Genomic DNA, 13,688 nt, shown 5'->3' with positions numbered 1-13,688 from the left:
ACGGTGATCAAACACCTTATTAAGAACCATGTTCCGCCCTTTATAATGTCCAGGGAACCATTATGAACCACGGTGACTCCAGTGTAATTGTTGTCTTTGAATAAAAGTGTCATTTCTATTCGTGTCATTGATATTTCTTTCAGTTACCTCCTGTACCACACTGTAGTAGTTCTTCCAACATACAGTTTGGCAGTGGCACATTAGGTGATAGTCCCTTTCATCCTTATTTTTGGGCCTCAGTGTGTGTATAATGCATGTAAACTGCCACGAATCAGACGAAAATGTTGAACTACCGAAATTTCGAAAGACGTTTCCGCTAAACAGGAAATCTGTCATTAGCAAAAGACGTCAGGAATGGGAGGTATTCAGACACTTACTGACAGCTTAAAACTGTCTGCCGGACCCCGACTAGAATCCTGATACCTGGTTTTCTCGTTCATCTTCTTATCGACTGGGTTAACCGAGCACGTCTCACGGCCGAGCGCCAAGCATGAGTAAGGCACAATCTCTGTTTTTCTGAAATGAAAGATAGCTTGTCGCTAGGATTTCATTCTTATTAGATACTACCGTGTATTTGAGGAGTTTTCATAATTGAGAGGGTGGTACAGGTTCCTTGTTCGGCCATTTTCATTTTTATCCTTGGCTCTTTCCGTCATCTATTGTTGCAAAATTTTGTTTGGGTCTTTGTTAGTTCGTAATGGCAAAACTTCGCTGATTCCTACAATAAACAAATGTCCTGATGTGATACTGATGTGTTTTGTAGTCTGCACACCAAAAAATCTTTCGGTGATGAAAATTAACGACTTAAGCAGAGGTGAACTGAGTGCGGCCTGACATTTGTTCCAGGGGCACCTGCCAGTTGCACTTCGGGCGCAGTCCGCTCAAGGTGGTCCGCTCCAGTGGGCCCTACCTGTACGACGATGACGGCTTCCGCTACGTCGACTGTTCCTCCAGAGTCAACAACGGTGAGTGTTCCGCAGCCCTGCTGCTGTTGGCTGCATAAGAGCCAAGGCCGACGATACCGCCAGTGCCGTTTCTGCTCCCAAAGTGAGTGTACGGCTACAGCTCAAAAGTATCTGCCCACCCCCATGTAATGCAGCACTGACCACTAGATATCGCAAGAGGCAGACCCGCCAATGTAAAAGGAGGCGGGGAATATTGTGTTCTCAGCAGCGCTGCAGTCACAGCAGAAAGGGTCGATCAGGAGGGCTCAGTGACTTCGAACGTGGACTAGACATTGGATACAGAACGAGATTTTCACTCTGCAGCGGAGTGTGCGCTGATATGAAACTTCCTGGCAAATTAAAACTGTGTGCCGGACAGAGACTCGAACTCTGTACCTTTGCCCTTCGCGGACAAGTGCTCTACCATCTTATTTTTTCCCCAGAACTTAGAACTACTTAAACCTAAATAACCTAAGGACGTGGCACACATCCATGCCCGAGGCAGGATTCGAACCTGCGACCGTAGCAGTCGCGCGGCTCCGGACTGAAGCGCCTAGAACCGTTCGGCCACCGCTGCCGGCAACCATCTGAGCTACCCAAGCGCGACCCACGACCCGTCCTCACAACTTCAATTCTGCCAGTACCTCGTCTCCTACCTTCCAAACTTCACAGAAGCTCTCCTGCATACCTTGCAGAACTAGCACTCCTGGAAGACATTGCATGTCAGCTGAATAACAAATCCCTCACCGACATTTCGACCTTTCTAAAGATGCCCAAGTTGACTGCTGGTGATGTAACTGTGAAGTGGAAACGCGAAGGAACAACCACAGCTGAACCTAGACCGGGCAGACGTCATGTAATGACGGACACTGACCGACGAGCATTGCGGAGGGTGGCTTTTTACAAAATCGCATAAAATCAGCTGAAGGAAGTACTCGTGAGTTCCATGTTGCTACCAGTAGTCTAGCTAGTACAATGACTATGCTACTCTATGAATATACATATGCGCTGCATTTTCCCATTCTGTAATGCCATATGATAGGTGGGGACAGAACAGGATATAGTACAGTATTATTATCGTGATTGTGTTTACTTTCCTTGATATCTTACTTATTACAAATACGCTAGTACTTACTTTTGAGCATATTTTGCTCGTATAGTCCCCTCTTGGAATGTAAATGCCGTGTGGCTAGGGCCTCCCGTCGGGTAGACCGTTCGCCTGGTGCAAGTCTTTCGAGTTGACGCCACTTCGGCGACTTGTGTGTCGTTGGAGATGAAATGATGATGATAAGGACAACACAACACCCAGTCCCTGAGCGAATAAACTCTCCGACCCAGCCGGGAATCGAACCCGGGCCGTTAGGTATGACATACCATCGTGCTGACCACTCAGCTACCACGGGCGGACAGTCCCACCATGTCAAGTGTTGATTGACAATGACACCAAAGAATATGTGATGCCTTACTTCTTTGAGAAATGAATCACCTAGTTCAAGGGCGACGCTATTGATCCTTCCAACTAATATATTACAAACATAATTTGCATGCTAAGAGAAATGGAAATCCGTTGGACAAAAATATGGAAACACCAAAAACACAACACATTACAATGCCTAATACTGTTACGAGAACTGTTAGCAATAGGAACAGCTTCCAGTCGTCGCGGAATGGATAAACACAGTTCCTCGATGATTTTCAAGCGAATATTACACCATTCTTCCTACAAAATAGACCACAAAGGCTCAATAACATTGAGATCTGGTGACTCTAGTGGCCAGTGAAGATGCGGCAGTTATCCTCGTGCTCGCAGAACCTGTCCGGGACGTTGCGAGCTGTGTGAACAGGGGTCCTTACGTCTAAGAACACAACAGCACCGTTGAGGAACGAACAATGTACCATGGGATGAACCTGATCAGCCAAAATGGTTGCATAATACTTGGCAGTAATGTGACCTTGCAGAGTATCCATGCGGCCGATGGAATGCCACGATATGGCTGCCCAAACCATCACCGAACCCTTGCCAAGATTCACTCTTGGGACATAAACTCGGCCAGAAGCTGGAAATAGTACGAGACAAGACTCATCCGGCCAAATGAGTTTCTGATACTGCCCCATAGTCTAGGTTTTATGGCTTCGGCATCAAGTTTTCTTGTTACTGGTTTTGCATCAATGATACAGTTCCCCACAGTCGTTTAAGGAACAAAGTAAGAACATATGGACTATCAGACCAATTGTGTGATTGGATTGAAGAGTTCCTAGACAACAGAATTCAGCATGTCATTCTCAATGCAGAGATGTCTTTCGAAGGAAGAGTGATTTCAGGTGTGCCGCAGGGGAGTGTCGTAGGACAGTTGCTATTCACAATATGTATAAATGACCTTGTGGCTAACATCGGAAGTTCAATGAGGCTTTTTGCGGATGATGCTGTCGTATATCCAGAGGTTGTAACAATGGAAAATTGTACTGAAATGCAGGAGGATCTGCAACGAATTGACGCATGGTGCAGGGAATGGCAGTTGAATCTCAATGTAGACAAGTGTAATGTACTGTGAATACGTAGAAAGATAGATCCCTTATGATTTAGCTACAATATAGCAGGTCAGCAACTGGAAGCAGTTAATTTCATAAATTATCTGGGAGTATTATCTGATTTAAAATGGAATGATCATATAAAGTTGATCGTCGGTAAAGCAGATGCCAGACTGAGATTCATTAGAAGAATCGTAAGGAAATGCAATCCAAAAACAAAGGAAGTAGGTTACAGTACACTTTTTCGCCCACTGCTTGAATATTGCTTACCGTTGTGGGATCCGTGCCAGATAGGGTTGATAGAAGAGATAGAGAAGATCCAACGGAAAGCAGCGCGCTTCGTCACAGGATCATTTAGTAATCGCGAAAGCGTTACGGAGATGATAGATAAACTCCAGTGGAAGACTCTGCAGGAGAGACGCTCAGTAGCTCGGTACGGGCTTTTGTTGAAGTTTCGGGAACATACCTTCACCGAGGAGCCAAGCAGTATATTGCTCCCTTCTACGTATATCTCGCGAAGAGACCATGAGGATAAAATCAGAGAGATTTGAGCCCACACAGAGGCATACCGACAATCTTTCTTTCCACGAACAATACGAGACTGGAATAGAAGGGAGAACCGATAGAGGTACTCAAGGTACCCTCTGCCACACACCGTCAGGTGGCTTGCAGAGTATGGATGTAGATGTAGATTAGTGGTTTTAGAATTCCAGTTCGCCCCACAATTCCCTGCTTCCGGAGCTTCCTTCGTTTTATTTTGGCGCTGACAGGGTTTACGAGTGCGACATTCATTTTTGAAGTGCCTTCTGCAATTGTCGTCGTCTTATTTTTCGTCGCAGTCCTCTTCAATGACTGTTGTCACTATCACTCAACACATACTATTTTTTCCCTTTCCCTGTATCCAATATAAATCTTTGTTACGGTATCTCTTGAAACGCCAAACACTTTGGCTCTCTCGGTTACGGATGTACCCACTGCGAGAGAACCAACAATTTGGCCACCTTCGAATTCACTTAGCTCTTGTGTAACACACAACTGCACAGAACACTGTTCCGACCATGACTGATACTCGCAACATACTGAGGACATTGTGCTAAGGGCGCCCACACCCGCGGGCAAGAGGACCGCTCCCCCCCCCCCCCCCCCCCCCCAACATCGTAGCTCAATAGCTCTCGGAGAAAAGAAAATCTAGCATTGTCAGGTGTTTTTCTTTCAAGAAAAGGATTTAAAAGTCCGTAATAAGCGGCTATTTAACAGGGTCGGAATTAGAACTTTTTTATGGCTACTTAAAATTCCCAATAGTCTTCCGAAATATTAAATATACTCCATACCCCCAGGTATACCTCCCTCCCATCCCTCATCAAAAACCTAGCGTTTGGGTGCCCTTGCGTTGCGCAGATCATGTTCATAGACAGATACAACAGCGCAACATGCAGGCTTGCTTAGCATCTGTATATTTCATGTTCAAGCACGCATTCATTGCGGTGCATCCAAAATTTAGCCAACCCCTGTATATGACAGTATGTGCCCCAAGCGAACTGAACTAAAACAGTCACAAAAACTAGTTGTAGGCGAGGCAGATACCGTACTGATATTTGCTGTAATTCAACTACAAAGGAGATACCGGCAGCTTATATAATCTTGTTCGCTCGATTGTTGAGCGTTGCTAGTCAGTGTAGTGCGCTTGTCAGAAAGGATAAATAGAAGAAATAAAGTAGATCCAAAGACAAGCAATACGTTTTATGAGCCGGCCGCGGTGGCCGTGCGGTTCTAGGCGCTCCAGTCTGGAGCCGCGCTGCTGCTACGGTCGCAGGTTCGAATCCTGCCTCGGGCATTGGTGTTTGTGATATCCTTAGGTTAGTTAGGTTTAAGTAGTTCTAAGTTCTAGAGGGCTGATGACAGCAGTTGAGTCCCATAGTGCTCAGAGCCATTTGAACCATTTGAATACGTTTTATGATTGTTCCATTTAGTAAATGCATGAGCGTCAGTAACAGCAGAGATTTCAAGAAAAGCGCTTGTAACTTATCATTTCGTCATCCAGGGGCCTGTGCGGGTTGCTATTGTCAATGGCAAGGCCAGTTCCATTCCTACATCTACCTCTACGTACCTATTCCGCAAGTCATCGTACGGTGCATGGCGGAGGGTGCCACGTACCACTGCTAGTCATTTCCTTCCCTGCTCCACTTGCAAATAGAGCGAGGAAAAAATGAATGTCTAAAAGTTTCTTTGCGAGCCCCAATTTCACACATCTAATCTTCACGGTCTTTACGCGAAATATACTTTGGTGGCCGTACAATCGTTCTGCAGTAGGCCCCAAATGTCTCTAAATTTTGGCAATAGTGTCTTGCAAAAAGAGCGTTGTGTTTCCACCCGAGATTACCATTTTAATTCACAAACCACCTCCGTAATACTTGCGTGCTGAGCGAACCTACTGGACCGAGCGAGGTGGCGCAGTGGTTAGACACTGGACTCGCATTCGGGAGGACGACGGTTCAATCCCGCGTCCGGCCATCCTGATTTAGGTTTTCCGTGATTTCCCTAAATCGCTCCAGTCACATGCCGTGATGGTTCCTTTGAAAGAGCACGGCCGACTTCCTTCCCTAATCCTATGAGACCCATGACCTCGCTGTCTGATCTCCTTCCCCAAAACAACCCAACACGAACCTACTGGTAACAAATCTAGAAGCACGCCTCTGAATTGCTTTGATTTCTTCCTTTAATCCGACCTCTTGAGGGTCTCAAACACTCGGTCAGTACTCCGGAATGGATCACACTAGCATTCTATATGCCGTCTTCTTTAAGGATGAGCTACAATTTCCGAAAATTCTCCCACTAAAACGAAGTCTAGCATTCCCTTTCCCTAGTACCATCCTGACGTGCTCATTCCATTTCATGTCGCCTTGCAACGATACGCCTCGATCTTTAATCGATTAATCGATGTGACTGCGTCAAGAAGCACCCTACTGGTACTGTATTCGAATGTTACAGGATTGTTTTTTCTACTCATCCGCATTAACTTACATTTTTCTACAATTAGAGCAAATTACCATTCATCACACCAACTAGAAATTGTATCTAACAAGGGAACATTCCCAAGTATCAATAAACAATCTTGACGAAACTCCCCGCGTGTGTTGAGGGGGCAAAATAGCGCATACGTATTTTTTTTCCCCCAGTTTCACTTTTGAGGGATAAAACACATCCCGAGAGGTAATTTGGCATTTTAGATTTAGTGGAAATATCCTCGAAACGATTATATATAAAACATGTTTATCGTATAATAATAATAACATGTAATTAACGTTCTTGAAAACTGTATAATAAACTTTCGTTATAATTTGAAATTTTGCAAATAGCCCACCAACATTAATTAATTTTGACAGTGAAAACTTCTGTTACAACATAAATTAAAGAAGCTCTCAAGCAGTATAAGTCCCTGTGTAATAAAGCTTCTTCCTCTTCTTCTTCAGTTCAAGTATAGGCAAGTTGCCTCCAACGGTGCCGATCTCTTGCATGGTCTTCCTACTTTTTTTCCAGTGCATTTAAAATTCAAATTCTTTACCGGGAATCCTTCTCCAACGACGCAGTCTACACGTTCCTTCCATTTTCTCCTAATTTTCTTTACTTTCTCATTTAACTTATCTATTCCTCAATCTTTCCTCATATCTTTATGTCTTTTTCGATTTTCCCTTGCGCATCTTTCCACTGTTTTTAGAAATCTCATTTTCGAGCCTTTATTCTAATTTCTTGGTGTGTTGTTCACCACTTCACTTCCATTCTAATTTCTTGGTGTGTTGTTCACCACTTCACTTCCATTCTAATTTCTTGGTGTGTTGTTCACCACTTCACTTCCATAAGTAAGGGTTGCTACTGCTATTGTTTTAGGATTTCTTTCCTGGCTTTATTTTGCAAACTTTATACAATGGTTCCATGTATGGAAGTAAATATATTTAAATTTTAGTCCAAGTCATGGTTATATTCGTAATTGATGTCGCATCCTAGATATTTAAAATGTTTTAAAATGTTTTACTTGCTCTAAGATTTTATTATTCTTACTGGTTGTCTGCCCTGAAATGACATCACTTACGTTTTGTTTACAAAGTTAGGTTGTAATCTGAGACTATCTGCTTCAAGTTATAGAGTCCATATGAAGGTCATCTTCATTCTCTGTCGTCAGAGTTAGGTCATCTGCATATAAAATTACATATAGTCTAGTGTCACGATCTGAAAGAACTCCATGTATGTTCAACCTCTTCCATTTGCTGATAACTTTTTCGCCGTCTGTGTATAGACTCTTTTGTTTATTTATTTTTTATTTGTGAGGGGAGATGGATAACCTCGTTGAGCCATGATATTCCATAGTATTACTCTACTCACATTATCGAAAGCTTTCTCAAAATCCACAAAAGCGAGATGGACTTCCCTATTGAACTCCCGTCTCTTTTCTATAACTTGTTGCAAAACCATTGACCATAGTTGATCAGCCATTTCTAAAACCTGACTGTTCTTCAAATATTAACTGTCCCATGATATTTTTAAGTCCTGCATTCAGCGTTTTGGCATACAATTCATAGGCTGAATCCACGAGGCTTATACCTCGATAGTTATTATGTTTATTTTTATCGCCTTTTTAAAGATAGATATTATTTTCTGCCTTCTTATTTATCCAGCATTGATTAAATATGTGAAGAAGTCTGAAGCTGCAGGAATAACCCTATATATCTCCACAGTTGCATATTAATACCGCCAAAACTAATGGTTTTTTTCTATTTTTTAAAAAACTTTTAGAGCTTCCGTCAATTCTTTCTTTTCAATACCGTCCAGGCCTTTGTGTCATTTAGTTCAGGTAATGTCTGAGTTAAAGTATCATAATACCACAATTTTTATAATGAGCGATCCATTTATTGTCTCATGCATTATTGAACACGTATACGATCATTTTCTTGTCTGTTGAGTGTGTTTATCACTTTATAAGCGATAGTTCGTCTGTCATGTAAATCATGCTCTACATTGCTAATAAAACGTTCCCATGAATCTGCTTGCTCTTTCCAGGTTACGTATTTCGCGTTATTTCTCTTCTCTTTATATTCCTTATCCTTTACATTAGCGAGATTATTTATGTAGGCCTTGAAAGCTTATTATTTTTCTGTAACTGCTTTTTCCATCTTACTCCTCTAAGTTCCCTGTATTTCCTTTTCTTCTCCAGAACCTCATTATTTATGTTCAGTACGGCTGTTTTTTTACTTTTTCTATTCTTCTTCGAAGTCTTCTACCGTTTCTAAATTTGATAATGTTTTTGTCATCCGCTTTTGATAGAGATCTCACATGCTGCAATCTTCTAAAAAGTGAACTTTAAGAATTTGATCTTCCTTTTGATCCTGAACCGTTTTCTTCGGTTTTCTCCGTTTTGCTTGGATATGTCTTATTAATGCCAATAAGAAGTGATTTGATCCAATATCCACTCCTCGATAAACTCTGGTATCTCTAACCTGTCCAGGAAATCCCTCATTTATTATTACATAATCTATAATAGGTCTATATCGTCTTGCTGTCGAGGTAAATTTGTGTGTGTCTTTCTTGCTAAAGAAGCTGTTGGTAATTTTTAAATGATTAAATGTAGTGTGTCTCTGAGTATTTTTCCGTTTCCATTACATACGTTTTCTCCAAATGTGCCTACTATTTTTGCAATTGGTATATTTCCAGTTCTAGCATCTTCCATAAGTAAAATCTGTTTTTTTTTTTTTAATTCTCTTCGTTAGAGCTTACCAACGTACTGAAATGTGCCTCATACAAATCAGCATTTAGAGCAATCCATTTATTCTCTCGTGCATTATTAAACACGATAGTTTGTCTGTCATTCAAATCATTCTCTACATTGCTAATAAAACGTTCCAGGACGCGTCAGTTTTTCCTTTTTCTGGAGCATAAGTCGCTATTACTCTTAGGATTCCTCTTCGGCCTTTAATTCCTACTGGCACAACGCGTTCATTTACATATTGATAGTCCAGTATTTTATCTTCCCATTTTCTACTCTTTGTTCATGCTTTACTCCGCTGTAGATCATAATATAGTCGTCTACATATTTAGTTGCAGATCTTTTCTTCTTTCTTTCTCTAATTGTTGCCAAATCTATTGTCTTTTCTTACAAATGTGTAGCTAATTCGTCTTCCTTAAGAGCAATTCTCCTAGCATTCCACTTTCCAAGCTCCATTAAACCATTTCCTCTTGTTCCTATTTCTGTCCGTGTCGTATCCGGTAATCCGTCCTATTTCCGAGGGTAGACTGAGTACTGCAAATACATTTATTGGGTCCCTGAATGGGGTACTGACCCACTGCAGGTAAGACTGATGATGGAACTGTCATCTCTGAGTTTTACCAGTCGCAGCTGGTAACTAATAAAAGTGAGTACCGCACAGCATTTCCTCTGTACTCGATGTTATGGTTATACCGCCCATACTCGGTCGCCAGAGCTTGGCAGGGCACACCACAGGCCGGTGAGGTTGACAGCTGGATGAGAGAGGCTGTATATTCGCATCATCATCCCATCAGTACTCCTATAATAAAGTTGATTTCTGAAATATCGTTTTTGGAAAATAAGCTGTACGCATTGTACTGTCGGATTGTTTTCAACTTACCTAAGAAGAATATCTAAACATTTAATACTGTTCTAATTATTTTCTCATATTTGTTTTATATTTTAAATTGTTACTTTACGTTTTACATTCATGGGTTTAGTTTACCTTTTCCCACACGTAAATTTTGCTAATTTAAAATAATAAGTAACTCATTTTCATGATAGGAAATAATTACAACAATGATTATCTGTAAGGAAATGCTTAAAACCTAAAGTTTCCTTACACCATGCACATAAAATGAACGAAATTTCTTCACGTAACATGCACGACGCAGAAGATAATATAAAACATTAATTCAGACTGTCACGGATGATCCTCTAAATATCCTGATTTGTATCAGGCATACTTCAATGCATTGGTAAACCTGGGCGAAGAGAAATGATTTGGTACTAGTGCCTGCAGCTTGACTGCATTGCTTCTCAAGTGGAAACTGACAATATAATCATTCCACAGAACTAGATCTGAAAGTCTACTCACAAATTTCTACCAGCGACGAAAGCCGTATATGTTCCATGGCTGTCTCTGTGACATCGAGCCCTCTGGGATTACCAGATGTTTAATGTCCTCGGTAATGACACTCAAAACCGTTTTCTTCGCTCTGACTACCCTCCTTTTCATAGATTTAAAAGAAACTACTGATGAGTTTGGACCGAGAATTCGAGAATCTCTTTTTTAAGCTCTAAATATTCTTGTGACAGCATCGAATTCCGGTAAGCAAACATCTGACCACGTGAAAAGGTAATTGAAAGATATTTTCTTTCCCAGTGAGGAAGAGATATTTCTATTATTGTTAGATTCTTGCGGTGATCGGTGTGAAAGAACCGTTTAGAACATCGTACCTGAGGACAAGGAACTTGTTTATCTGGTGATCCCAAAGAGCTCGACAGCACAGGTACGGCCGTGGGACGTACATACTTTTCGATGTTGGGACAACTTCATTATAAGACTTTTAGATCTAATTCTGTTGAATGATTCTGGTGTCAACCTCCACCTCAGAAACAAAATGATCAAACTGCATTCATTAGTAAAAAATCGATTCTCTTCATCAAAGCTTACCAACGTATGAAATACGCCTGATACAAATCAGAATGACAATTTGAAATCCTGTTGTTTTTGTTTTACATTGTGTACTCCGTAGTGTATATTACGTGAGGAAATTTCGTTCATTTTATATGCATGGTGAAAAAAGGTATGTTTTAAGCTTTTCTTTACAGATTATCATTACTGTAATAATTTGCTATCATAATAATGAGTTACTTATTTTTTCAATTAACAAAATACTAGTATTTGAAACGGTAGACTAAAAAACAAAAAACCTTGAATGTAAAACGTAAAATAACAATTTACAACATAAAACAAGTATGACTAAAATAAATAATTAGAACAGTAATGAGTGATATTTTAATTAGGTATGTTGAAAATACTTCGACAGTACATTGCAAACAGCTTATTTTCCAAAAATGGTATTTCAGAAACCAGCTTCATTACACAGGAATGTATGTGGCAAGTGATGATCGAAGGGATCGCTGTGTCAAAAATCTACAGATACCAGTCATTGAATGCTGAGCGCTATTTTGACCGGAGCAGAGGTGATATTCTTCCTACACGTCGGTCAGGGAGCCTGAAGATGGCGTAATAAAATATAAATAAATAAATATAAATATAAACTGGAAATTTAGATGACTGAAGGTGTTTGGATTCGACATTTTATACTGAGCAGCCAAGGTCCCACAATCATCTGTATAAAGATGGATTTACAGAGACTTCTTTAATTTCTATGTAACAAAAGTTATCATTTGTCAAAAGTAATTAATGATGGTGAGATATTTAGCGAAGTTTCAAATTATTACAAAAGTTGATCATACAGTTTTCAAGAACATTAATTACATATCACCTTTTATACGAATCATACTTTTTTTGCGTATTATCGTTTCGAAGACATTCCCATTACCTTTTGGATGTGTTGCACCCCTTAGAAGTGAAATTGGGCACGAACAAAAAAATAAATATTGAACTATTTTGCCCCTCTACACGTCCGCCAAGTTTCACCAAGATCGTTTATTGACACTTGGCAACGTTCAAAAATGGTTCAAATGGCTCTGAGCACTATGGGGCTTAACAGCTGAGGTCATCAGTCCCCTAAAACTTAGAACTACTTAATCCTAACCAACCGAAGGACGACACACACATCCATGCCCGAGGCAGGTTTCGAACCTGTGAATGTAGTGGTCGCGCGGTTCCAGACTGAAGCGCCTAGAACCGTTCGGCCACTCCGGCCGGCTTTGGCAATGTTCCCTTGTAAGTCATCTTGTATACTCCCTCAGTCACTCAACGACGGCACCTTCCCAAACATCACAACGTCATCAGCAAACAACCGTAAACTTGTTGTTCACGCTGTCCATCAGAATATTTACGTATTCATGGTGGATCACCTAAAACTTGCACCGCAAATATTGCGGAAATGATGAAAAGTGCTACTGATTTGTGGTTTTCACACACTGGATTGGTAGTCAGGGGCTCATATTATTAGCCAGTCAACAGATAGTGACAACATTTAGAACGTGTATTTTTTGAGCAAACATACACTTTTTAAAAGGAACAATGTCTATTGACATTAACAGGCAAGAATTAGGGTAAATTACGAGGGTCACTTCTTAAGAAATGCACACTATTTTTGTAAAAATAGAGTTTTCATTCTGCATGTGTGAAAGTTTTACAGTGTGTAGATACATCCTTCCCGCTTCTTTTCAAACTTAGTTCAACCTGTTCCTGTGAGTGGTGCCGTCACAGCATGCCTTCAAGATGGCTACTACATTTGACGTTCGTCAGAAGCAACGTGCTGTCATAGAATTCCTGTGCTGTGAAAACGAGACAGTGGGAAACATGCACAAGAGGTTGAAAAAGGTGTATGGAGATGCTGCTGTCGATTGCAATACAGTTAGTCGGTGGGCAAGCAGGTTACGTGATGAAAGTGGGCACGGCAATATTGAGGATTGTCCTAGCAGCGGCAGGCCTCGTACTGCAAACACTCCACACTATGTGCAGAGAGTTAACGAATTGGTGACTGCTGACAGATGCATCACAGTGAACGAATTGCCACGCTACGTTGGGATAGGGGAAGGAAGTGTTTGCAGAATACTGAAAGTGTTGGCGTTAAAAAAGATTTGTGCCAGGTGGGTTCCCAGGATGTTGACAGTGGCTCACAAAGAGACAAGAAAAACGGTATGCAACGAACTTTTGGAACAGTACAAGAATGGTGAAGATTAATTTCTTGGGAGAACTGTGACAGGTGATGAAACATGGCTCCATCATTTTTCACCAGAGACGAAGAGGCAATCAATGGAGTGGCATCATGCAAATTCACCCAAGAAAAAAAATCGCAACCACACCTTCTGCTGGAAAAGTTATGGCTATGGTGTTTTTCCATTCTGAAGGACTCTTGCTTGTGGACATCATGCCAAGTGGAACCACCATAAATTCTGATGCATATGTGACGACACTGAAGAAACTTCAAGCTCGACTGAGTCGTGTTCGACCACATCTGCAAAAGCAGGATGTTTTGCTGTTGCACAACAATGCA

The 13,688-nt window shown here is 41.2% G+C and overlaps 1 protein-coding gene across 2 annotated transcripts in view; it reads left to right on the top strand.

Annotated features, from left to right (window-relative positions):
• LOC126484167 (5-phosphohydroxy-L-lysine phospho-lyase-like) overlaps positions 1–13,688 on the top strand; it is a 325,588-nt gene that overhangs the window by 182,918 nt on the left and 128,982 nt on the right. For both annotated transcript variants that reach the window (XM_050107574.1, XM_050107582.1), the window contains exon 2: positions 847–965. In XM_050107574.1, coding sequence (XP_049963531.1) covers positions 847–965 — 119 coding nt within the window. The remainder of the gene's footprint in view (positions 1–846; positions 966–13,688) is intronic.

Source organism: Schistocerca serialis, chromosome 1, assembly GCF_023864345.2.
Source record: "Schistocerca serialis cubense isolate TAMUIC-IGC-003099 chromosome 1, iqSchSeri2.2, whole genome shotgun sequence".
NCBI classification, from domain to species: domain Eukaryota; kingdom Metazoa; phylum Arthropoda; class Insecta; order Orthoptera; family Acrididae; genus Schistocerca; species Schistocerca serialis.
The sequence above is the reverse complement of the archived record's forward strand: the minus strand, read 5'-3'. Positions and strand labels throughout refer to the sequence as shown.